The 26,693-nt window shown below is 46.2% G+C and overlaps 1 protein-coding gene and 1 pseudogene across 1 annotated transcript; both read right to left on the bottom strand.

Moving 5' to 3' along the window:
- Window positions 1-9,922: 9,922 nt before the first annotated feature.
- On the bottom strand, window positions 9,923-16,603 carry LOC131397416 (leukocyte immunoglobulin-like receptor subfamily B member 3). The gene is made up of 13 exons (XM_058530266.1): window positions 16,209-16,603; window positions 15,955-15,990; window positions 15,494-15,781; window positions 15,033-15,332; window positions 14,540-14,821; window positions 13,927-14,226; window positions 13,288-13,332; window positions 12,301-12,414; window positions 11,907-12,012; window positions 11,796-11,833; window positions 11,500-11,555; window positions 10,546-10,710; window positions 9,923-10,464 (listed from the first exon to the last, which is right to left on the bottom strand). The coding sequence occupies exons 1-13, from the start codon at window positions 16,255-16,257 to the stop codon at window positions 10,300-10,302; spliced, it is 1,944 nt and encodes a 647-aa protein (XP_058386249.1). The 5' UTR covers window positions 16,258-16,603; the 3' UTR covers window positions 9,923-10,299.
- Window positions 16,604-21,163: 4,560 nt separating this feature from the next.
- On the bottom strand, window positions 21,164-26,229 carry LOC131397415 (leukocyte immunoglobulin-like receptor subfamily B member 4; annotated as a pseudogene).
- Window positions 26,230-26,693: the final 464 nt, after the last annotated feature.

Here is a 26,693-nt window from a genome sequence, read left to right as displayed (position 1 = left end):
CTCGATGGTCAGGTGGCATTTCTGTCTCACTGCATTCAAGGAGCTTGTGTTTTGTTTCCCTTAGTTGGATCATGATGCATCTTGGCATGGATTTCTGTGGGCTTCTGCTGTTAGGGGTTCACTGAATGTCATGAATATGTAGGTTTATGACTTTTACCAAGTTTGTGGAAATTCCAGCTCTGATTTCTTGAATAGTTTTTCAATACCGTCCTCTGTCTCCTCTGCTTCTAGGACTCGGATCACGTGGATGTGAGATCTTTTGTTAGAGTCCCCCAGGTCCTGAGGCTCTGTTCATGTTCTTTTCCAGTTCATTTGCTTCCTCTTCTTCAGAATGAGTCATTTCTATTTTTCTGTCTTCACTTTTGTTATTTCCTCTGTCTTCTCCATTATGCTGGTGCACCCATCCGTGGCGATTTTTATATTTTTGCTTTTATTTTTTATTTTTATTTTTTGTGAGGAAGATGGGCCCTGAGCTAACATCTGCCAATCCTCCTCATTTTGCTGAAGAAGACTGGCTGTGGGCTAATATCCATACTCATCTTCCTCTGCTTTATGTGGAACACCACGACAGCATGGCTTGCCAAGCAGTGTGTCAGTGCATGCCCAGGATCCGAACCGGTGAATCCTGGGCTGCCGCAGCGGATCACGTGCACTTAACAGCTTGCGCCACTGGGCCGGCCCCTGGAGACGTTTATTTTGATTATTTTATTTTTCAGATCTAAAATTTCCATTACCTTCCTTTTTGTATCTTCTCTTTCTTTGTTGAGATTTTCTTTTTATTTTTTATTTTATTTTTTGTGAGGAAGATCAGCCCTGAGATAACATCCACGCTGATCTTCCTCTTTTTGCTGAAGAAGACCGGCCCTGAGCTAACATCTATTGCCAATTCTCCCCTGCTTTTTCTCTTTTTCTCCCCAAAGCCCCAGTAGATGGTTGTACGTTGTAGTTGCCCATCCTTCTAGTTGCTATATGTGGGACGCGGCCATGAGGGCGGAAGAGCGGTGCATCGCTGCATGCCCAGGATCCAAACCTGGGCCGCCAGTAGTGGAGCATGCACACTTATCTGCCAAGCCATGAGGGCGGCCCTAAGATTTTCTTTTTATTAGATTTATTTTAAACTTGTGTGCAATTGCTCATCAAAGAATTTTTATTATGGATGCTTTACAGTCCTTGTCAGATAATTCCAACCTCTGTGTCACCTCATGTTAGCCTCTGTTGACAATGGTCTATTCTCACTCAAGATGAGATTTTTCTGGAGGAGAGAAGTCAAGATGGGTGCCGTAAGCAGACTCTGAACTCACCTCCTTCCGTGGACACAGCCAATTTACAACTAGTCGTGGAAAAATTACCCCTGAGACAGAACTGAAAACTGGATAAGAGGAACTCCTGCAGCAACGGACAACCCTAATTGAGGTGGAAGAGGTAGAAACTCCCTTCTGGAGAGAAAAAATGCCACTTTGACAAGCCACCAGCTTCACGGTTGCCTGGGAGCAGCCCAGAGGTACGCAGCCCTCCCTGCAGGCATGGGGCCCTGAGCTGGGGAGTGCCCCCACTGTGGGCATTTTGTGGACCCAACACAATTGAGAAGAGTGGCATAATATCTGATTTTGCCTGCTACTAAAACATTGGGGAGTACCCCCAGAAAACCTGGTTCACAAAGAAATTACAATCGGTTCTTAAAGGGCCCACACGCAAACTCACTCATTTCAGAATACAACCTAAAATCACCAGAAAGAAAGATGCATAGTGCTTTGGTGAAAAGAGACTCACCTGATAGGTCCTGAGTGCATCTTGGTGAGAGGTGAGATATCTCCAGGGACTGCGCCATTGTCGGCGGCCATTGTTGTGACCTGGTGTTGGAGTGCTGACACAGACACCATTGGAGTTCTCCCTGGGGCCTGCTAGCCCAGGTCTGCCCCAACCACTACAGCACCGATGTAATCCAGCTCAGCCCACCCTAGGGACTGGCCCAACCCAACAACAAGCCGTCAGGCAACTTGTGGGCCACATAGATTGGTGACTGGATTCTCTGCAGCCTGGCAACTGAGCCCACTTCAGTTGGGCAAGGTGTGCACAAGGAGCTGGTGGAGAGTGTGGGGCAGTGTTGGAGTGTGTGGGGCTCTCGCTGTGGAGAGACTGGGTCCACTTCAGGAGGTCAGGGCATGCACACGGGGCAGGACTGTGTTGACTGTGTGTGTGGACCTGTGGTCGGCACGGCTTGTCAACTGCAGAAGACTTGTGCTTCTCAAAGACCCACATATGGGGTTTGACCCACCTTCCAAAGTCTGAAATAATTGGGTGCTCCCATGCCTGAGGCTATCTCCACCCAGCTGCAATCCTCAGAGAGCTGAGAAGAGACCTAAACGCGGGAGGCTTATAGAGATTGTAGGCCCATGAGCCTGACAACCTGCCACACTGGGGGCCTAGTCACTTAGAAGAAATACTGCAACACAAATGTGGTGTTAGAACTTGCAGCCAATTGTGCTGGAACTCTCCACACATGATAAAGAGACTGAAGTGCCCACAACAACTACAAACAGCTGAGCACTACAACAGATGACCAGGAGCCTAACTCGGCCTTACTGGGTGCCTACAGGGAGAGCAAACAAGCCACAACAGAAGGACACACGTAGCCCACATTGGGATCACCCCGGGAACATTGAGAACTGAGGGAATCACACTGCAGGCATCCTAATGCATCATTTATATAAGGTCACCTATCCAAGAGCAGGAGACGTAGCTGACCTACCTAATACCTAGACACAGACACAGGGAAAGAGGCAAAATGAGGAGGCAAAGGAATACATTCCAAGTAAGGGAAAAGGAAAAAAACCCAGAAAAGGAACTAAGTGAAACAGAAATGCGCAACCTATCTGACAGAGAGTTCAAACAAAGAGTGTTAAGGATGATCACTGATCTGAGGAGAAGAATAGATAAACTCAGTGAGAATGTCAACAAAGAAATGGAAGATATAAAAAAGAACCAATCAGAAATGAAGAATACGATACTGGAAATGAAAAATTCACTAGAGGGACTCAAAAGCAGAGTAGAGGATACAGAACAGATCTGCAAGCTGGATGAAAGACTAGAAGAAATTACCCAAGTTGAAGAGGTAAAAGAGAAAAGAATTAAAAAGAGTGAGGACAGTCTAAGTGACCTCTGGGAGAACATCAAGTGCGTTAACATCCATGTTATAGGTGTCCCAGAAGGAGAAGAGGGAGACAAAGGAGCAGAGAATCTATTTCAAGAAATAATAGATGAAACCTTCCCTAACCTAAGGAAGGAAACAGACATCCAGGTACAGGAAGCACAGAGAACCCCAGACAAGATAAACCCAAAGAGGCCCACACCAAGACACATCATAATGAAAATGTCCAGAATTAAAAATAAAGAGAGAATCCAAAAAGCTGCCAGAGAAAGACAAGTTACATACAAAGGAAACCCTATAAGGCTATCAGCTGACTTCTCAGCAGAAACCTTATAGGCTAGAAGAAAGAGGCACGATATATTTAAAGTGCTAAAAGGAAAAAACTTACTGCCAAGAATACTCCACCCAGGAAGGTTATCATTCAAAATGGAAGGAGAGATCAAAAATTTTCCAGATAAGCAAAAATTAAAGGTGTTTGTCAGCAAGAAACCAGTGCTACTAGAAATGTTAAAGGGACTGATTTAAAGGGAAAAGAAAGGACCACAAATAGGAAAAATTATCTATAAGAGGGTAATGGATACAAATGCACAAAAAAGAGGTTAGATATGAGATCAAAAACATAAAATGAGGGAGGAGGGGAGTTAAAGAGTAGAGCTTTCAGACAGAGGTCAAACTAAAGAGACTATCAATTCTGTATAGAAGGAGAAAGGAAGAGAGAAGGACTACTAAAACACTGAGAAAAAAAGTAACAAAAGGGCAGTAGGTACATGCTTATCAGTAGCTACTTTAAACGTCAATGGACTAAAGGCTCCAATTAAAAGGCATAAGGTGACAGATGGGATAAAACACAAGACCCATATATATGCTGCATACAAGAGACACAATTCAGACCTAAAGACACTCACAAACTGAAAGTGAAAGGATGGAAAAAGATACTCCGTGCAAATGGCAATGAAAAGAAAGCTGGGGTATCAGTAGTCATATTAGACAAAATAGACTTTAAAACAAAAACTGTAAAAAGAGACAAAGAAGGGCATTACATAATGATCAAGAGAACAATCCAACAAGAGTATATAACACTTGTAAATATCTACGCACCCAATGAAGGTGCGACTAAATATATAAAGCAATTTTTAACAGACATAAAAATAGAAATAGACAGTAACACAATAAAAGTAGGGGACTTTAACACTCCACTTACACCAATGGATAGATCATCCAAACAGAAGATTGATAAGGAAACATTGGCCTTAAATGACACACTAAAACAGATGGACCTAGTAGATATATACTGAGCATTCTATCCAAAAACCAAAGAATACATGTTCTTTTCAAATGTACATGGCACATTCTCCAGGATCGATCACATATTAGGCCACAAAAGACAGCTCCATAAATTTAAGAATATTGAAATAATACCAAGCATCTTTTCTGACCACAACGGTATGAAACTAGAAATCAACTATAGGAAGAAAATCATAAAAGCCACAAATATGTGGAGATTAAACAAAATGTTAGTGAACAACAACTGGGTCAATGAAGAAATCAAAGAAGAAATCAAAAAATATCTGGAGACAAATGAAAATGAAATCAAGACGTGCCAGAATTTATGGGATACAACAGAAACGTTCTAAGAGGGCAGTTTACAGCAATGCAGGCCTACCTCAACAAACAAGAAAAATCTCAAATAAACAATCTAACAATGCACCTAAAGGAACTGGAAAAAGAAGAACAAACCAAGCCCAAAATCAGTAGAAGAAGGGAAATAATAAAAACCAGAGCAGAAATAAATAAAATAGACACCAGAAAATCAATAGAAAAAATTAATAAAAACAAGAGCTCATTCTTTGAAAAGATAAACAAAATTGACAAACCTTTATCTAGACTCACCAAGAAAAAAAGAGAGAAGGCATAAATAATTAAAATCAGAAATGAAAGAGGAGAAATTACAACAGACACCTCAGAAATACAAAAGATTATAAGAGAATACTATGAACAGCTGTATGCCAACAAATTCGACAATCTGGAAGAAACGGATAAATCCTTAGAATCATACAACCTTCCAAAACTGGATCAAGAAGAAGTAGAGAATTTGAATAGAGCAATCACCAGTAAGGAGATCGAAACAGTAATCAAAAAACCTCCACAAAAATAAAAGTCCAGGATCAGACGGCTTCCTTAGTGAATTCCACCAAACATTCAAAGAAGACTTAATACCAATCCTTCTAAAACTCTTCCAAAAAATTGAGGAGGTGGAGAAGCTCCCTAACTCATTCTACGAAGCCGACATTACCTTGATACCAAAATCAGACAAGGACAACACAAAAAAAGAAAATTACAGGCCAATATCACTGATGAACATCGATGCAAAAATCCTCAACAAAATACTAGCAAATCACATAGGAAAATATGTTAAAAGGATTATACACCAGGATGAAGTGGGATTTATTCCAGGTATGCAAGGATGGTTCAACATTCGCAAATCAGTCAAAATAATACACCACATCAATAAAATGAAGAATAAAAATCACATGATCATCTCAATAGACGCAGAGAAAGCATTTGACAAGATACAGCATCAATTTATGATAAAAACTATGAATAAAATGGGGATAGAAAGAAAGTACCTCAACACAATAAAGGCAACATATGACAAACCCACAGCTAATATCATCCTCAAGGGTGAAAAACTGAAACCTATCCCTCTAAGAATAGGAACCAGACAAGGATGCCCATTCTCACCACTCCTATTTAACATAGTACTGGAAGTCCTAGCCAGAGCAATCAGGCAAGAAAAAGAAATAAAAGGAATCCAAATTGGAAAGGAAGAAGTGAAATTCTCACTATTTGCAGATGACATGATTTTATATATAGAAAACCCTAAAGAATCCACCAGAAAACTTTTAAAAGTAATAAAAGAGTACGGTACAGTTACAGGACACAAAATCAACATACAAAAATCAGTTGCATTTCTATACACTAACAATGAAGTAGCAGAAAGATAAATTAAGAATACAATCCCATTTACAATTGCAACATAAAGAATAAAATACCTAGGTACAAACTTAACCAAAGAGGTGAAAGATCTGTACACCGAAAACTATAAAACATTGCTGAAAGAAATTGAAGAAGACACAAAGAAATGGAAAGATATTCCATGTTCTTGGATTGGAGGAATTAACATAGTTAAGATGTCCATACTTCCTAAAGCCAACTATAGATTCAATGCAACACCTATCAAATCTCCAACAACAATTTTCACAGAAATAGAACAAAGAATCCTAAAATTTATATGGAACAACAAAAGACCCCAAATAGCTAAGGGAATCCTGAGACAAAAGCACAAAGCTGGAGGTATCACACTCCCTGATTTCAAAATAGACTACAAAGCTATAGTAACCAAAACAGCATGGTACTGATGCAAAAACAGAGACACAGATCAATGGAATAGAATCGAAAGCCCAGAAATAAACCCACACATCCATGGACAGCTAACCTTTGACAAAGGAGCCAAGAACACACAATGCAGAAAAGAAAGTCTCTTCAACAATTAGTGTTGGGAAAACTGAATAGCCACATGCAAAAAAATGAAAGTAGACCCTTACCTTACACCGTACTCAAAAATTAACTCCAAATGGATTAAAGACTTGAATGTAACACCTGAAACTATGAAACTTCTAGAAGAAAACATACACAGTACGCTCTTCGACTTCGGTCTTACCAACATATTTTCAAGCACCATGTCTGACAGGGCAACAGAAACAATAGAAAAAATAAACAAATGGGACTACATCAAACTAAAAAGCTTCTGCTCAACAAAGGAAATCATCAACAAAACGAAAAGACATCTAAAAATTGGGAGAAGATATTTGCAAACCATACATCTGATAAGGGGTTAATCTTCAAAATATATAAAGAATCCATGCATCTCAACAACAAAAAAACTAACAACACAATTAAAATATGGGCAAAAGACCTAAATAGACATTTCTTCGAAGAAGATATACAGATGGCCAACAGACACATGAAAAGATGTTCAAAATCAGTAACTGTCATGGAAATGCAAATCAAAACTACAACGAGATATCACCTCCCACCCGTCAGAATGGCTATCATTAACAAGACAGGAAACAACATATGTTGGAGAGGATGTGGAGAGAAGGGAACTCTCATACACTGCTGGTGGGAGTGCAAACTGGTGCAGCAACCATGGAAAATAGTATGGAGATTCCTCAAAACACCAAGGATAGAACTACCATATGATCCAGCTATTCCACTGCTGAGTAGTTATCCAAAGAACCTGAAAACACCAGTGCATAAAGATACATGCACCCCTGTGTTCATTGCAGCGTTATTCACAATAGCCAAGACTTGGAAGCAACCTAAGTGCCCATCAAGGGACAAATGGATAAAGAAGTTGTTGTATATATACACAATGGAATACTGCTCAGCCATAAGAAACGATGAAATCCAGTCATTTGTGACAACATGGATGGACATTGAGGGTATTATGCAAAGAGAAATAAGTCAGAGGGAGAACCTCAAATACCGTATGATTTCCTTCATTAAGTAGTAGATAATAACAACAATAAACAAACACATAGAGACAGAGATGGATTGGTGGTTACCAGAGGGGAAGGGGAGGGAGGAGGGCGAAAGGGATAATTTGGCACATGTGTGTGCTGATGTGTTGTAATTAGTATTTGAGCGGTGAACATGATGTAATCTATGCAGAAATAGAAGTATAATGATGTCCACCTGAAATTTCTACAATGTTATAATCCAATGTTACTGCAATAAACAATAAATTAAAATAAAAAAAAGAAATACCATACTATGCTTTATAAATAAGCACAAGTAGAGAATAATAAAAACACTAAATATTTCTATTCATAAAAAAAAAGATGAGATTTTTCTGATACTTGTTAGGTCAAGTGAATTTTTACATTGTAGTCTGTACATTTTGGATATCGCCGTGAGAGAGTCTGGACCTTATTTAAATCTTCTGTTACAGAAGACCTTTTCTGACACATGGCCGGGGTCCTGACTCATTACTGCCAGGTGGAGGGGACAGTCCAGAGCCCTCACCTGGCTCTTTTGACACCCACTGTGTCACTCTTGGGGTCCTAACACTCTTAGCCCATCTGCTGCCTTTACTGCACTGTTTGGAGTATTCTGATGTTTGTTATATGTACAAGGTCCAGGAGTTTTCTGTGCCTTATGGAGGATTAGGGAGACACACCTCTACTTCCTCTTTGTCCCAAACTGGAAGTCTGAAATGCAACTGATTCTTATATATTGATGTGGTATCCAGTGACATTGGATCAATTCTTTTCAAACTAGAATAATAGACCTTTATATTATTTGGGGTTTTCCATGCATTGTTTTGTAATCTGTGTGTAATACAGTTTTCTTCCATCCATTCAGTGCTTACTATGTTTTTTTTTTTTCACTTTATTTAATTGGTTGGTTCTTCCAGTGCCTTGCTGAATAGAAGTGGTCTTAGTGAACATTCTTGTCTCATTTACAATCACAGGCAGCAAGATTTCAAGTTTTTACCTTTAAAAATTATTTCTAGAGCCCAGTTCCATGGCGTGGTGGTTAAATTATCATGCTCCACTTGGTGGCCCGGGTTCAGTTCCTGCACACAGACCTGCACCACTTGTCAGCCATGCTATGGCTGTGACCCCCATACAAAATAGAGGAAGATTGGCACAGATGTTAGCTCAGGGTTAATTTTCATCAGTGAAAAAGAAAAAAAATATTTCTATTGTAGTTTTTTTAAAGATGTTTCAGTAAATGATAGGAAATTCTCTTTTCTTTCTGAGAAGTTTCTTTTTCTTATACACAGTTATGTATTTTGTCATAAGTTTTGAATCTGTTGCTATGATCACTTTTTTCTATTTCTTCTTTTATGATTGAAATGTATTGATTGATTTTTGAATATGAAACCAACCATGCATACCAGCATGGTCATGATAAAATATCCATTTTATATATCGCTGAATGTTGTGTGGGAATATTTTGTGTAGGAATCTACAGCTAAGTTCCTGTGAGAGAGCTTCCTGTGATGTTCCCATTTTGTAGTTTCCTTGTCAGGTTTTGGTATCAATTTTTTTGTGGCTTGATAAAAAGTGTTGGGAGGAATATTGCCTCGTTCTCTATTTTCAGGAGAAGCTTGTGTAAGTTTTGCATGTGTGTGTTCATATATGTGTGTCTGTATATAAGTATATGTATGTGTGTGTGTCCAGATGTGTGTACATGTGTATGTCATGAGTGCATAAGTATTTGGAAGCATTCCCCAGTGAAACTTTCTAGAATCAGAGTTCATTTTGTGGGAAAATTCTTAATTATAGATTCAACAGACTCAACATATATGACAATTCAGATTTCCTATTCATTTTTATTTCCATCATTTTGGTAAATTGTATTTTTGAGGATTCTGTCCATTTAGTCCACATTTTCTTGTGTATTAGCATAAAATTGCTCATAATGCTCTCTTATATACTTAAAGTCTGTAGGACCTATGATACTGTTCTGATACTATAATGTGTACCTTCTCTTTTCCTTGGGCATTGTGGCTGGGATTTATAAGTGTGGTTAATGTTTTCAAGTATGAATTTTTTGGCTTTATTGACTTTTATCTTTTTTTTTTCTGTCCTCATTAGTAGCTACTCACGTCATTATTATTTCCCTCCTTCTACCTTCATTTAGAATAATTTGCTATTCTTTTTCTAAAGTCTTGGTATAATTAGCTTAGGTGACTTTTTTTTTTTTTTTTTAGGCTTTTCTTTTCTAAGATATTCATTCATTAGCGGTTCTTACTTTTCACATTTGGTCAGTTTTATGTGTAATATTTACATTATTATTCAGTTTAAAATATTCTCTCTCTTCTGTTTTGGATTTCTCATTTCACTCATGGATTATTGAGAAGTCTGTTGCTTTATTCCCCAAATGTGAGGATATCTGTTATCTTTGAATTCAGAATCAGGTGACTCCCAAACTGTCCCAGAAGCCCCTGGTGGTCCATGTTAGGAGTCCAGGCTGGCTGGGGGTCACTAGGAGGTGTCCACTAGGGGAAGCTCCCATGCCTTCTGGGGTCTCTGCAGTCTCCCTCCCTGGAGAGTGGGTCTGGGTCATTCCTGGACTGGTCATTCCTGCGCTCGGTCATTCTTCTGGATGGCCAGAGCAGCATACACACTGGGCTCTGCTGGGGGCTCCTCTGGCTGGGAGGAAGGGGGTGTCATCTCCTGTCTGACGCTCAAGTGGTTCAACTGGGCGTAGGTCACATCCTGGGGGACCGCAGATGCGGCAGCCTGGAACAAGGGGAGAGTAGGGGAGATAGGTGTGTGCATGGGTAGGGGGCAGCCTGAAGTCCGGGAAAGGATGATACGCACCTGACTGTCCATCTGTCTGTCCTCTTCTGCTTGTGTGGTCTTAGTGTCCAGTGATTCCTCTGACAGCGGGGAACGAGAGGTGGCCACCCCCCACCTGAGTCTTGATCTTGAGTGGTTCATCTGGGCGTATGTCACTCCCTGGGGGTCTTCATCGTGGGGGCCCTGCTGGAGGGAGACAGAGGGACAGAAACAGTGTCTCCCTGACCCCACTGCTGACCTCCTCCAGTCAACTGTCCACTCTGTTACAGAGTGAGGTCACTTCCTGATGGAATCCTCAGGGACGTCCTGAGCCTTGGACATCTGGATGCTTTCTACGGTTCTGGTTCTTATGCTAACATGCTATCTCTCGGTCATTTGGCTCCAACCACACGGCCCATCTGCCTGAAAAAGCATGCTGCTGCCTCAGGACCTTTGCATCTGCTGTTTACTCTGCACCCCTCATGAACTCTATCCCCTTTCCTTACTTTATCTTCCTTAACAGCACTTTGCACTCTAGGATGCTACCTACATGTTTGCATGTTGACTCTCACCCACGAGGTGAGCTCAAGGAGTTTGGACACAGTTTTCTCACTGCTGCACCAGCAGCACCTGAATGGAGTTGGGTAAACAGTGAGCTCACTGTGCATATTGTTGGGTTAATGAATGAAGGGGGCCCAGGGAACTTGTGGGTGATTCATTCATTCATGTATCCTCTTGAGCCTTAGGGGTGCACCCCAACAAACAGAAAGTCAGACAGAGGGTGAGGAACCAGGAGACGGGGCCACATAGGAGGAGCCATGAGGTCACAGGAACCAGGAGGAGTGAAGTTACAGCAGGACGACCCAGGGTGCCCAAGAGGAGAGGTCACTGTGGGGCGCTGCTGAGAGCTGGGGATGTGAGGACAGGAAGTGACCATTGGGTTAAGTTTGGCAACAGGAAGGTCCCTGGTGGTCTGCACAGGAGCAGGGTTCTCACCTGATGCTCCAGCTCCACCCCCTCCTCAGGCTGTGTGTCCTTCACGGCAGCATCTGCTGGGGCAGAACAAGAGGTGTGTTTCTTGGCAGGATTCTCTGAGATCTCTCAGGGCTGCAGCCCCCCTCTGCTCCCAGATGGGCCACTGAGGTCCAGGGGTGAGGAGATGTGCCTGAGGTCTATCAGGGTGGGATTTCAGTCCTTCTAACCCCGAATCCCCAGACCCTGCCAGCCCAGCCTCCCATGGCCTCCTGAAATCCCTGTGCCCCCCCCCAGGGGGGGCCCTCCTCTCCTCTCACAGAGGGTCTCTTCCTGGGCCTCAGCAGCTGGGCTGGAGCTGGGGGAGGAGACGGGAGTGTTAGGGGCAGAGAGGGACCTAGGGCTGGGTGGGACTCTGGGGACTTCAGGACAGGAATTTCCTGATCTGCAGGCCTCTGTCCTTGGGCTCTGGGTCTGCAGCCCCTGCGGGAAGTTGGAGATCAGCCTGTCTCTGGGCAAGGTCATGATGGACAGAGTCTCAGCCCTGGGAGGTCATGACCATCCGCCCTCCACATGGGATTCGAGAGGAAAGGAGGAAACTTGAACACTTACTTTTGTGTATGTTTCAATATTTTATGAGTTTTAAAAGCTGAAAGAACACCTTAAATGTGGACATGTGCTGTATTAAGTGTTTTCTTTAAGATTTTCTGATTTGAGAATCTGGGAAGGTCTTCCTCGCGTGTCCTTCCCATCTATTTGGTTTCCCTCTCTGGTGCCCTAAGCCTACCTCCTCCTGTGACCCAGGTCACCCTGTTCTCTACTCACCCAGCATCCTGTGTTTGCCCTGATGCCAGATGAGGCGGAGCAAGAGAAGAACGGAAATCAGCAGGACAAAGGTCACCGAGACCCCAATCAGAGCGTTCAGGTACGATTTGAGACCTTGGACACAAGTGATGACATGAATGAGCCAAAGATGCTATTTAATGGAACGCATCTGTGTCCCAGGCACGTGCTGGGGTCTGTGCATTCATCTCCTCTAATTCACAACAATCATGCAACAAAGAACTGCCCTCCCCCAACCACCCATTTCACAGATGAGGAAACTGAGGCACAGAGAGGTAAATCATGTGGCCCAGGTCACCCAGCCTGAAGTGGCAGACTTGGGACTGGAGCTCAGGACTGTGGGATTGCTTTTCTGTGTGTGTGTGTGTGTGCTGTCTCCTTACACTCCGAGGAGAACAACAGTGCAGAGACCTGTGCACCAAACCCTATCCTTCCCCCTGCTCCTCCTCTCCCAGCCCAGGTCCATCTCCCGCTCTGCAGAGTCCTGGCATCCACACATGGGGCCTCTGTGGACATGGAGCTTGTGTGTCTGGGAAGGGTGGGAGGGAGGGCTCTGTCCTCCCTGAGCTCTAACAGGGCCAGGCCCCAGGCTGAGGGCTTTCACTCTGAAGGAGGTGGCAGGAGGCTTGTTGTGCAGAGAGGAACCTGGGACTCGGAGAGTACCATGACATGCCCAAGATCCACAGGTGGGAAGTAGCAGAGCTGGGTTTGAACCCAGGGGGTGTTCTTTCCCTAACTCCACAGCTGCTCCTGGGAAGGCTGAGCGCCCCTGAGCTTATGGAGGAGATCTCAGACACCGTCTGTGTCAACACACGGTGTCCAAGCAGGATTCTTGTCCTCTGCAAGTGGAGAAATCTGTCCCAGTGAGAAGGTGAACTTTTCTCAGGTCACCGTCTCAGGAAGTGGCTGATCCAAGACAGGACCTGAGCTCCTCCCACCTACCACCTCCCCACAGAGACCCTCAATTACCCCACCATGTGCCTGACTCCGTGGAGGAGAGTCCATCCTCAGAGCCTCATGGGGATCAGGACTAGAGGTGATGGTGGGGCTGGTTCTCCCCCTTTTAGCCCAAATGCTTATCCCCCAAGGTGAGCTCCAAGATCTCTCTTTGCCATGACTGCCCCACCTGACATTTTCCCAGCCTCAGAGTCCATGGAGCTCCGTGCACCCCACCTCCCTGGCTTCTCTGCCCGACATCCAGCCCACTGGAAGACAAACCATGTCAGAGCAGATCATTGTGGTCCCTCTGGGCTTCGAGCCTCTGCTAGTCACCACTCATGTGGTCTCTCTGGATCAGGGGCTACTAGGACTGGAGACCAGAGGAGGATCAGGAGGGGGTGCCTCTGGCCTTTTCTCCTTTTGGTCAGCCCTGAGTCCTCTGCAGCCACCTCCACTCAGTACAAAGGTATCTGGACCTCAAGGTTGAGGATGAGGATGAGGCTGGGATGGGAGTTGCTCTGGCTTTTTCCATCCCTCTGAGAGGTGAGATTCCCCTCTGGCTGAGTCTCCTTCTGTGACCCCCTTACTCCCATCCCAGCCCAGAGCTGCCCTGGGGACAGGACCTTGAACTGACCGTGAGGACACAAGTGCACAACTGGGGCTCCTCACCTGAGACCCGAAGATCCAGGGCGTTACTGGGGGCTGATAACAGGTAGGGAGAGGTGCTGTCTGAACTGTAGCACCTGTAAGTCCCCTCATGGTCTGAGGTCACAGAACTGATGGTGAAGTTGGCCTGAAAGGGTGGAGCCTTGTCCTGCAGATGAAGGCGCTGGGGAGGAGCAAGTGACCCCTCCTTGGACAGAAGGAAGGCATCCAACCAGATCTCAGAGCGGCACTGCAGAGTAACGTTCTCTCCCCAGGACACTGAGGGCCCCGGCTGGGCTGAGAGGGAGGGTTTCTCATACATTCCTGGGGGAGAGGAAGATCGTGCTTCTAGAGAGCTTTGTCCCCCCATAAGCCCTTGACCCTGAGCTGAGGGATCATCATTCTCTCTCCACTGACTGTCTGTGACCCCCTCTCAGCACGTCTCTGTCTCTCTGGGTGGGTCTCTTTTATCTCCTTGCCCCTCACTCCCCCTTTCTCACTCTCAACCCTAGACCACTGCCCCATATCGCTGCTGCTCCAGGACCGTCTCCCTGGACCCCATCACCACCAGGGGTGACCCTGGGCCCAGGGCCCTGAGTTGACAATCAGGACATTGGGCAGGGCAGGGGCTCCTCACCCGCGATCAGGATGTCCAGGGGGGCGCTGGGGTGTGACCACGCATAGGAGACGTTGTGTCTACCAAAGCATCTGTACTGGCCCCCGTGGGTGCTGTTCACATGGCCCAGGGGGAAGTCGGGGCTCTGCTGCCCATGAAGACGCTGGGGGGTTGTGAGCCCCTTGACTTTCGTCAGAGCAAATCTCTTAAAGCCAGCCTCTGAGTGACACTGGAGGGTCAGGTTGTCTCCAGAGAGCACCAGGGAGCCAGGATGGGCTGAGAGGGAGGGCTCCCTGTACACGCCTGGAGAGAAGGGACAGTGGCATTGAAGGGGATGCACAGCCCACTTTGCCCACTGGGGCCTGCAGTGACTGTTCTCACTGGTCCCTCTCCAAACTTCCTGCTCTGTGGTTCAGGCCCCAGGAGGCCATGTCACCACGTCCCCATTACACACAGGGCTCCAGTGGGCACACAGCTTAGGTCAGTCATTTTGGGGTCTCAGGGATGCCCTCACCTGTCACCTTGAGATGCAGAGGGTGGCTGGGGTGAGACCACGCATACGGGTAGGAGCTGTGAGAACCATAGCATCTGTAGGTCCCCCCATGGGAGGTGTTCACAGGGCCCAGAGGGAAGACAGCTTGTCCCATCCCAGGATAGGTCCTCAATTCCATGTGTCGGGGCGGGTCAGCTCCTCCCTCCTTCAGCAGATGGAAAGTGTCCACTGTGGACTCTGAGCTACAGGAGAGGGACACATTCCCTCCTTTTGCCACCACACGTCCCGGGTGGGCTGAGAGGGAGGGTGCACCATACTCTCCTGATGGAGAAGGAAGGAGCTGTGTTAAAGGGGGGACCATTAGCCCACATACCCCAGGTGTGGACTGTGAGGGCTGAGGTCTCCTGAGCCCACACTCTGTTCCCTTCTGCCTGGGAGGAGCACCCCTCCCAGTGGGAGGGGATCTGGCTCTTCCCCCTTACCTGTCACCACCAGTGGCAGGGGTTCACTGCGCTCTGATGAGCCATTCCTGCTGGTGTTATATGCACACTGATAGAGCCCTGCAGTGTGTGTGCTCACAGGTTCGATGCAGAAACTGATCTTGTTGCTGGAATGCTGTGGGGCCTCTGTATACAAGGGTTTAGAGACCCTCTCTTTATACAGATGATAGACATCAGCTGGCAGAGACCCCTGACACCAGATGGTGACAGGGCTCCCCCTAGTGACCATGGGTCCTGGGTCAGCCCAGATGGAGGGTTTGGGGAGGGATCCTGAAAAGGAATCAGACCTGAAGTGTCAGGGGAGCCCTTCTCCCCTGTGCTTCCCCAACTGTCACTCCAGGACCCTCCCCGACTGGTCCCATTAGCCCAGACCCTCTGACTTCCACCAAGCTGCCCGGGAGGAGTTCCTTTGTCTGAAGCAGGAGGTGTGGGGGAGGACTCACCCGCCTGTACACTGTCCCATGGGCCCTGACACAGCCCTGGAAGAGAGTTTCCTGTGAGAGCATGTCCACTCACCCATACATAGAAGCTCCAGGCCTGGTCTGAGCCCCTGAGCGCTGGGGTCATATCTGGGGCTAGAACACTCTCCCACCCCCAAAAGTTCTCTCTCACTGAGCCTCTTGAGTCTTGGAGTCTCTCAGGGACTAAGACCTGGAGGGGAGGAAATCCTATGTTCCTGTTTTCCCCAAAAACTCACCAAGACAGAGAAGGGCAGTGAGAGTAGGTGTCCTGGCCCTGCCTCCCATGGTTGGTCCAGATGACTTAAAAAGACCACAGAGCCCAGCAGGACAGACGGACGTATGGAGTGTGAGAAGGTCCAGGCTGTGTGTGACACGTCACAGGTTCCTCATCTGTGGCCTCACAGGAAGGGGAACAGCCCCTGCCAGGCCCTTACTCTGCTCTCCCTGAAGGATGATTCTGAAGAGACAGCAGGTCTGGGGATCGTTCATAGCCGATCTGAGACTCATTAGACCCCACACACTCTGCCTACACCTCATGCCAAACCCAAATCCAGAGAGTGACATTTGTCCCAGAACATGAGGCTTGGTGAGGGCAGGGGAGGACCAGCTCAATTTCTGTTCCAACTCTGACTCTGCCTCTTATAGAGACTTTGTGACCTGGGGCAACTCACTTCCCTTTGCTGAGCTTCTGTAAATGCTAATTTTCTTCCTCTCCTTCATCTGCCAGGAAGTCAGTCAATATTTATCGAGCAGTTCCCATGTCCAGTGATGGTTCTGGGTGCTGGAGAGTCATTGGTGAAGCTGACAGAGTCTTTCCCTGGACTCATGGGTTCAGATGAATGAAGACAGACAGAACAGATATTTAGTGGCAAACAGTTACGTTAGAGTCTTGTTTTAATACAAGTCGGGTGAAAACAGGGGACAATGAAATTCAATAACAGGTAGATGTCTGACAACTTACGTCCTGGCTGTGAGGGATCTTTTGGGGAAGGAGTGACCCAAGGCATGAGCATGGTTAGCCCAGAGGTGGCGGTGGGTCATCCTTGCCCAGAAAGATCTGAGCTCTGCTCAGAATTGAGAGCAATCAGAAGAAGGCTGGGTCTTGTCACACAGGATCTTCAACACCATGCAAGTACTTTGGATTTCATCTTAAATGCAATGGGAAGATTTTAAGCAACAGACAGTATGAACAGATTTCTGTTTTAAAAAGACTACCACTATGTACATAATGTAATGCAAGAACTCTATTGATAATAAAACTCCAACATCAATCTGACCCCTGGGTGGTATGTTGATCAGTATTTTAAGTTATGTAATTTTCTCATATAACCCTTACACAAACCTATAACACAAAGCACATTTACAGTCGAGTGGAATGAGACAGGATGGCTCGTAGGTCCGGCAGGTTGGAAAGGAGTGGGTTAGGTCAGACTGGCTGAGGGAGCAGCCTGAGGAAGGCACAGAATTGTTAAGTAGCTCAGTCTGTGTGTGTGTTTGGGAGTGTGTGTGGGTAACTGTGATGAGTTTGGTTGAGGAGGAGAGTTGTGTTTGCTGGGGCTGTGAGTTTAGCTCAGACCTGATCATTCACAGCCCTGAACATCAAGTGGTGCAATTTGTATCCTTTTTGAAGATGGAAACTGGTGGAAGGGTTTTGAGCAGGGCAAGACCACACCAGACAGGATTATTAAAAGGGTCCTTTGGAGGCAGTGAAATGAATGAACTGGAGGAAGGAGTGGGGGCCTGGATTGGAGGACCAGGAAGGAGGCTGGTGTGATGACACAGATGAAATGCCCTGAGACTTGCTATGGATCAGGATATTGTTAAGAAGGACTCGGGCCGGCCCCGTGGCTTGGCAGTTGAGTGCGCATGCTCCGCTACTGGCAGCCCGAGTTCGCATCCTGGGCACGCACCAACGTACAGCTTGTTCAGCAGTGCTGAGGCGGCGTCCCACATACAGCAACTAGAAAGATGTGCAACTATGACATACAGATATCTACTGGGGCTTTGGGGAGAAAAAGGAGGAGGATTGGCAATAGACGTTGGCTCAGGGCTGGTCTTCCTCAGCAAAAAGAGGAGGATTGGCATGGATGTTAGCTCAGGGCTGCCTTCCTCTCAAAAAAAAAAAAAACAAGAAGAAGAAGAAGAAGGACTCAAGGGGCATAGTGGTGGTGATTTGATAATTGGAAGTGAGGGACAAGAGAGTGAGGAAGTGAAGTCTGTTCCACTCTCTGCCTTGGTGCCTGGAGGAGCCAGTGGGGCCATCACAGGGAGGAGGACCCTGGAGGAGAAGGATCCTGGGGAGATGTTTAGAAGACTGATCACCATTTTTCAGAAGAAAGCACAGCCCTCTCTTCTGACCTGGGATTGTGGATTTTCTTCCCCACAAACACTTCCCTTCACTGACTTCTTTGTTTCTGTGAGACAGCACCATCTTTTTTCTTCATCGCCCTCCTTCAAAACCTCTGAGTCATTTCTGCCTCCACTTTGCCACTTCCTTTCCTGGACAGAAGCCTTCATCTCATACTGTGAATTCTTTCTCCAGGCACTGGGCGAGAGCATGGGTTGGAGGCAAAAAAGGCCTTAAAAGATGAACACACACTCAGGGATGTGTAAGACAATTTGTATCATTGATCTCACAGCAAAAGGAGATGATATTAATGAAGAAAAAGTATTTGAAGAAATATGTAGCTGGCCATTTCAGAGATTTGTTGCAAGTCACAAAAATACACGTTCAAGATGCTCATCGAATGAAAATAGGATAAGCTTTAAAAACCATGCCCACTCACATCATAATCATAATCAAATTTTTGAGAATGCAAAAGGAAAAAAAAAGAGTTGAAACCATCCAGAGAAACATGCCATGAAACACAGAGGAAAATGTATTTGAATGATTACAGATTTCACATCAGAAACCATCGTGGTCTGAAGATGTTAATGTTCTGAGAGGGAAGAAGAGCCAATATTGAAATTCTGGATATATTCTTCAGTAATGGAAATGAAATAAAGTGATTCTGAGAGGAAAGAACACTGAGAGAATTTGTTGCCAATAGACCTGCTCTAAAAGAAGTAAGGTAAGTTCTTCCGGCAGAAAGGAAAATAATTCTAGAGGGAAATTTGGAAATTCAAGAATAAAGGAAGAGTGAAAAATGGTAAATATCTAGGTAAATGTAAGTGTATTTTTATCCTCTTACGTTCTTTAAAGTGTGTTTGGCTGTCGAAAGCAAAGCTGTTAACATTGTCTGGTGGGTTTTTAACATGTGCAGATGTAACACACAGAAAAGCTACAGCGTAGAGGGATGGGGGTGAAAGGATCTATAGGGTGTTAGGGTTTCTACATTTCTCCTGAAGTGATAAAGTGTTAATTCTACGTGGACCCTGTGAAACTGGGTGTATATATTATACTACCTGCAACAGCCACTTAAGAAACAACATGCAAAGAGTTACAGTTAGAACTCCAATAGATAAATTAAAATGAAATGCAAAAAGTATCCCAAAAAGCCGAAAGAAGTCAGGAAAGGGAAAACAGAAGAAAAAACAACAGAGAGAACAAGCAGAAAACAAACAATAAATGGTGAACCTGAAAAGAATCTTCAATAATTACATTAAATATAATGATAGCAAGCACAATCAAATGGCAGGGATCATAGGATTGGATTAACAGATACAAGTATGACCTAACTCTATGCAGTCTACCAGAGGGTCACTTTAATACAATGATGTGGACAGGTGAAAAGTAAAAGGATGAATATATCATGGAAACATGAATTAAAAGTGCTTAAGTGGCTGCCTAAGTTTCCAAGTTCTGAGGTATAAAATCAGTCTCCCTGGGCTAATGTCGAAGTGTCAGCAGAGGTGGCTGCTTTTGGTGGCTCTGCAGTGAGAATCAGTTTCCCGGCCTTTCCCAGCTCCCAGAGATGCCTGCAGCACTGGGTCCTGATCCCTTCCTTCCATCACTGCAGCCTCTTGATTCCATCATCACGTTTCCTACCACTGACTCTGACCCTCTTGTCTCCGTCTTACTGACTCTTTATTGTCAGGTGGAGGGTACAGTCCAGGTCCCCACATGGCTCCTTTGACACCAACTGTGTCACTCCTGGGGTCCTAACAGTCTTAGCCCACCTGCTTCCTTCTCTCCACTTTCTGGAGCATTCTCATGTTTGTTGTATACACAAGGTCCAGGAGTTTTCTGTTCCTTATGGGGATTAGGGAGACAAACCTCTACTTCCTCTTTGTCCAAAACTGGAAGTCTAAAATGCAACTGATCTTTATATATTGGTTATGTATCCAGTGACTTTGGATAAGTTCTTTCCAAGTTAGAATAATAGATGTTTATATTATTTTGGATTTTCCATGTACAAAATTTTGTAATCTGTGAGTAATATAGTTTTATTCCATCTATTCAGTGATTATCATGCATTCTTTTTTTTTTTTGCTTTATTTGTTTGGTTGGTTGTTCCAGAGCCCTGCTGAGTAGAGAAGTTCATAGTGAACATTCTTGTCCCATTCTCAGTCACAGGCGGAAAGATTTCAAGATTTTACTGGTAAAAATTATTTCTAGTGTAGATTTTTAAAGATGCTTCAGTAAATGATAGGAAATTCCCTTTCATCTCTGAGGAGTTTTTTTTTTTTTCATTATAAATGGTGATGTATTTTATTAGAAGCCTTGAATGTGTTGATATGATCATTTGTCTATTTCTTCTTTTATGTTTGAAGTGATTGATTTTTGAATAGGAAATCAATCATGCATTTCTAAAAAAAAGACATACCAGCATGGTCATGATACGTTACCCATTTTGTATATCGCTGACTCTTGTTTGGGAATATTTTGTGTAGACATCTACAGGTAAGTTCCATTGAGAGAGCTTCCTGTGATTTTCCCATTTTGTAGTTTCCTTGTCAGGTTTTGGTATCAATTTTTTTCTGGCCTGATAAAATGTGTTGGGATGAATATTGCCTCCTTCTCTATTTTCAGGAGAAGGTTATGTAAGTTTGGTATGTATATCTATGCATGTGTATCCTTCTGTGTACATATGCGTGTGTGGCCATTTGTGTATGTCTTTGTGTATGTACGTATATGTGTCCCTGTACGTATCCCTGTGTGTGTCTGTGTGTCCAGGTGTGTGTATGTGTGTATTTCCTACCTGCATATGTGTTTGGAAGCATTCACCAGTAAAGTTTTCCAGACAGAGAGTTCACTTTTGGGGAAAATTTTAATTACAGATTCAACATATTTAATATATAAGGTCATCACATCTCCTATTTATTTTTATGCCCATCATTTTGGTAAATTGTATTTTTGAGGATTTTGCCCATTTCATGTACATTTTCTAATATACTGACATAAAATTGATCATAGATCAATTATCTATTTAATATCTTTAAATCTTTAAATTAGGTCTTTAAACCCATCTATTATCAACTTAAAGTCTGTAGGATCTGTGATGCCATCATGATAATGTAACGTGCGCCTTCTCTCTCTTTTTCTTCCTAAGCTTTGTGGCTGGGATTTATAAGTATGATTTAATGCTTTCAAGGAGGAGATTTCTGGCTTTACTGACTTTTCTCTATTTTTTTGTTTGTCCACATTAGTAGCTACTTTTGTCATTATTATTTCCCTCCTTCTACCTTCATTTGGAATAAATTGCCATTCTATTTATAAATTCTTAGTAAAACAGCTTAGGTCACTGATTTTTCAATGCTTTCCTTTTCTAATATATTCATTCATGGTTCTTAATTTTCCCATTTCATAGGTTAGATGCGCCATAGTTACATTATCTTTCAATTTAAAACATTTTCTCACTTTTGTTTTGGATTTCTCATTTCACTTCTGGCTTATTGAGAAGTCTGCTGCTTTATGTCCAAATGTGGGGATATTAGTTATCATGATAGCCAAACAGGGTGACTCCCAAAAAGTCCCAGAAGCTCCTGGTGGTCTATGTTATGAGTCAGGCTGATAGGAGGTCATTAGATGAGTGTCCAGTGGGGGAAGATCATGTGCCTTCTGGGGTCCCTGCCGTCTCCCTCCCTGGAGGGTGGGGTTGGGGTCCTTCCTGGTCTAGTGGATGGCCAGAGCAGCATACACACTTGACTTTGATGGGGGGTCCTCTGACTGGGAGGAAGGGGGTGTTGTCTCCCCTCGGAAGGCCAAATGGTTCAGCTGGGCATAGGCCATGTCTTCGGGGGCTTCAGATGCAGCAGCCTGGAGCAGGGGAAGAATGGCGGGATTGGTATGTGCTTGGGGTAGGGTCAGCTTGGGGGCCTGGAAAGGATGGGACCTGCCTGACTGTCTACCTGTCTGTCCTCTTCTGCTTGCCTGTCCTTCATGCCCAGCGATTCCTCTGACATGGGGGAAGGAGAGGTGGCCACTCGCCACCTGGGTCTTGATCTAGAGTGGTTCACTTCAGAGTACATCACTCTCTGGGGGTCTTCATCTTGGAGCCCCTGCTGGAGGGAGACAGAGGGACAGAAACAGTGTCTCCCTGACCCCAGTGCTGACCTCCTCCAGTCAACCATCCACACTGTTACAGAGTGAGGTCACTTTCTGATGGAATCTTCAGGGACGTCCTGAGCATTGGACATCTGGATACTTTCTACGGTTCTGGTTCTTATCCTAACATGTTATCTCTCTCACTCATTTGTCTTCAGCCATGTGGCCAGTCTTCCTGAAAAAGCATGTTGCTGCCTGAGGACATTTACACCTGCTGTTTCCTTTGCCCCCTGCATGCATTCTATCCCTTTTCCTTGCTTTATCTTCCTTAACAGCACTTTGCATTCTAGAATGGTACCCTCATAGTTGCATGCTGTCTCTCACCCAGGAGGGGAGCTCAAGGAGTGTGGAGGTAGTTTTCTCACTGCTGTACCTGCAGCACCTGAATGGAGCCAGGTACACTGTGAGCTCCCTGTGCACATTGTTGGGTGAATGAATGAAAGGGGGCTAGGGGACTTGCAGGTGATTCACTTATTCATGCATCCTTTTGAGACCTGGGGGCTCACCCCAACAACCAGGTCCGACAGAGGATGAGTAACCAGGACAGGGGGCCACGTAGGAGGGGCCATGAGGTCACAGAAACCAGGATGAGTGACATCACAGCAGGAGCATCCAGGGTGCCTGAGAGGAGAGGTCAGTGTGGGATGCTGCTGAGAGCTGGGTGATGTGAGGACAGCAAAGTGTCAATTGGATTAAGTTTGACAGCAGGAAGGTGCTTGGTGGCCTGGATAGGAGCAGGGGTCTCACCTGATGGTCCAGCTCCACCCCCTCCTCAGGCTGTGTGTCCTTCCCTGGAGCATCTGCTGGGGCAGAACACAGGGTGCGTCTCTTGGCAGGATTCTCTGAGATCTCTCAGGGCTGCAGGCCCCCCTCTGATCCCAGATGGGCTACTGAGGTCCAGGTCGTGAGGAGACGTGCTCAAGGTCACTCAGGGTGGGATTTCAGTCCTTCTCACCCTGAATCCCCAGACCCTCCCAACCTATGCCCCCATGACCTCCTGAAATCTCTGTGCCCACCCCCTAAGGAGGCCCCTCCTCTCCTATCACAGAGGGTCTCTTCCTCAGTGTCAGCAGCTGGGCTGGAGCTGGGGGCGGAGACGGGAGTGTTAGGGGCAGAGAGGGGACCAAGGGTGGGGTGGGAGTCTGGGGTCTTCAGGACAGGAATTACCTGATCTGCAGGCCTCTGTCCTTGGGCTCTGGCCCTTCCACCCCTGCAGGAAGTTGGAGATCAGCCTGTCTCTGGGCTGGGTCACAATGGGCAGAGTCTCAGTCCTGGGGTGTCATGACCACCTGCCCTCCAGAGGCGATTTGAGAGAAAAGAAGGAAACCTTAACACATACTTTTGTTTATGTTTCAATATTTCTTGAGGTTGAAAAGCTGAAAGACACTTTAGATGTAAACATACATCCTGTACTAAGTGTTTTCTTTTGAATTTTCTGATTTGAGATTCTGGAAAGTCTTTTTCTAGTTGACCTTCCCATCTATTTAGTTTCCCTCTCGCTGGTGCCCTAGCCCACCTCTTCCTCTGACCTGGGTCACCCTGTTCCTTACTAATCCGATTTCCTGTGTTTGCCCTGACGCCAGTGTCGGATCAGGAGGAGGAAGAGGAGGCGGGAAAGCACCAAGACAAAGGCCACCGAGACCCCAATCAGAGACTTCAAGTACCCTTTGAGATCTTGGGCATGAGTGACATCATGAATGAGCCAGTGATACTATTTAATTGAGTGCCTACTGTGTGCCAGGCCTGTGCTGGGGTCTGTGCATTCATGTTTTCTAACTCACAGCAAGTCATGCAACAGGGAACTGCCACCCCCACCCACCCATTTCACAGATGAGGAAACTGGTTTACCTCACAGAGAGGTAAATCATGACCCCCGTGTCACCCAGTCTAAAGTGGCAGAGCTGGGACTAGAGCCCAGAACCATGGGTTCCTTTGGGTTTTTTATTATTATTATTTTTTATTCTGTCCCCTCACCCTCCAGGCAGAACTCCAGTGCAGAGACCTGTCCATCAAACAAAATACACACCCCTTCAGCCCACATCCCAGCCCAGGTCCATCTTCGGCTCTGCAGAGGCCTGGCACCTCCACATGGGGCCTGTGTGGACATGGCATGTGTGTCTGGGAAGGCCAGGAGTGAGGGTCCAGTCCTTCCAGAGCTCTAAACATGGCCAGGCCTCTGAGTGACGCTAGAGGGTCAGATTGCCTCCAAATAGCACCAGCAAGTTTGGCTGGGCTCAGAGGGAGGGATCCCTGTACATGCCTGGAGAAAAGGGGACAGTGGCATCGAAGGAGATTCACACCCGAGATAGCCCATTGGCGCCTGCAGTGAGAGTACTCACTCGTCCCTCCCGAAGGATCCTGCTCGGTGGTTCAGGCCCCAGGAGGCCATGTCACAAACTCCTATCACCCACAGGGCACAAAGCTGAGGTCAGTCAGTTTGGGGTCCCAGGAAATCAATGCATCAGGGGGGCCCTCACCTGTGACCTGGAGATGCAGAGGGTCGCTGGGGTGTGACCACACGTAGGAGTAGGAGCTGGGAGAATGATAGCATCTGTAGGTCTCCCCATGGAAGGTGTTCACAGGGCCCACAGGGAAGACAGCCTGCCTCCTTCCGGGACGGATCCTCAATTCCATGTGTCTGGTCGGGTCAGCTCCTCCCTCCTTCAGCAGATGGAAAGTGTCCAATGTGAACTTTGAGCTACAGGAGAGGGACACGTTCTCTCCCGATGCCACTACAGGGTCTGGTTGGGCTGAGATGGAGGGTCTACCATACACTCCTACGGGACAAGAAGGGAGCTGTGTTGAAGGGGGGGACCATCAGCCCACACACCCCAGGTGTGGATTGTGAGGGCTGAGATCCTCTGAGCCCACACTCTGTTCCCTTCTGCCTGTGAGGAGCACCCCACAGTGAGAGGGGACTCAGCTCCTCCCACTTACCTGTTACCACCAGGGGCTGGGGGTCACTGTGCTTCACCAGCCATTCCTGCTAGTGTGATATGCACACTGATACAGCCCTGCAGTGTGTGATCTCATAGATTCGATGGAGAAACTGATCTTGTTGCTGGAGTCTTGTGGGTCCTCTATGTCCAAGGGTTTAGGGACCCTCTCTTTATACAGACGGTAGACATCAGCCTGCAGAGACCCCTGACACCTGATGGTCACATGGCTCCCACTGATGACTGTGGGGCCTGGGTCAGCCCAGATGGAAGGTTTGGGGGGTGCTCCTAGAAAGGAATCCCACCTGAAGTGTCAGGGGGGCCCTTCTCCCCTCAGCTTCCCCAGCTGTCGCTCCAGGCCCCTTCCCCCCCAGGCTGGTCACTTTCAGGCAAACCCTCTGTGCTCCTCCCAGCTGCCCAGCGGTCTTGTTGGTCTGAACCAGGAGGTGTGGGGCAGGACTCACCTGCATGTACCCAATCCCACAGGCCCCGACACAGCCCTAGAAGAGAGTTCCCTGTGAGATCATGTCCCCGCACCCGCACATAGAAGCTCCAGGCCTGGTCTGGGCCCCTGAGCACCGGAGTCAGATCTGGGGCTGAGCACACTCTCCTCCTCCAAGTAGTTCTATGCCCTCTGAGCCTGAGTCTTGGGGTCTCTCAGGGACCAGGACCTGGGAGGGGAGGTGACCACACCCCACCTTTTCCCCCAAAACTCACCGAGGCAGAGAAGAACAGTGAGGATTGGGATTCTAATGCTGCCTTTCATGGTGCCCAGTGGTGCAGACGATTGATAAAGTCCACAGAGCCCTGCAAGACAGACAGACGCTGGAAATGTGACAATATCCAGGCTCTGCGTGACTCACCACGACTTCCTCATCTGTGGCCCCACAGGAAGAGGAACCTCCCTTCCAGGGCCTCACTCTGTTCTCTCTGCAGGATGGGACCGAAGAGACTGCAGGGTATGACATTCCAGATGATCTGAGTCTCACCAGACCCCATACACTCTGCCTCCTCTTCATGCTAAACCCAAATCCAGAGAGTGACACTTGTGACAGAACATGAGGCTTGGAGAGGGCAGAAGACTAGCCAGCCCAATTTCTGTTCCAACTCTGACTCTCCCTCTTATAGAGGCTTTGTGACCTGGGGCAACTCACTAACCTTTGCTAAGCTTTCTGTAAATGCAAATTTTCTTCCTTTACTTCATCAGCCATGCAATCCCCCTCAATATTTACTGAGCAGTTACCATGTCCAGTCATGGTGCCAAGAGCTGGAGAGTCATTGGCGAAGCTGACAAATTC

The sequence above is a fragment of the Diceros bicornis genome, chromosome 34 (genome assembly GCF_020826845.1).
Source record: "Diceros bicornis minor isolate mBicDic1 chromosome 34, mDicBic1.mat.cur, whole genome shotgun sequence".
Lineage (NCBI taxonomy): Eukaryota > Metazoa > Chordata > Mammalia > Perissodactyla > Rhinocerotidae > Diceros > Diceros bicornis.
This window is presented reverse-complemented; position numbering and strand designations above follow the sequence as displayed.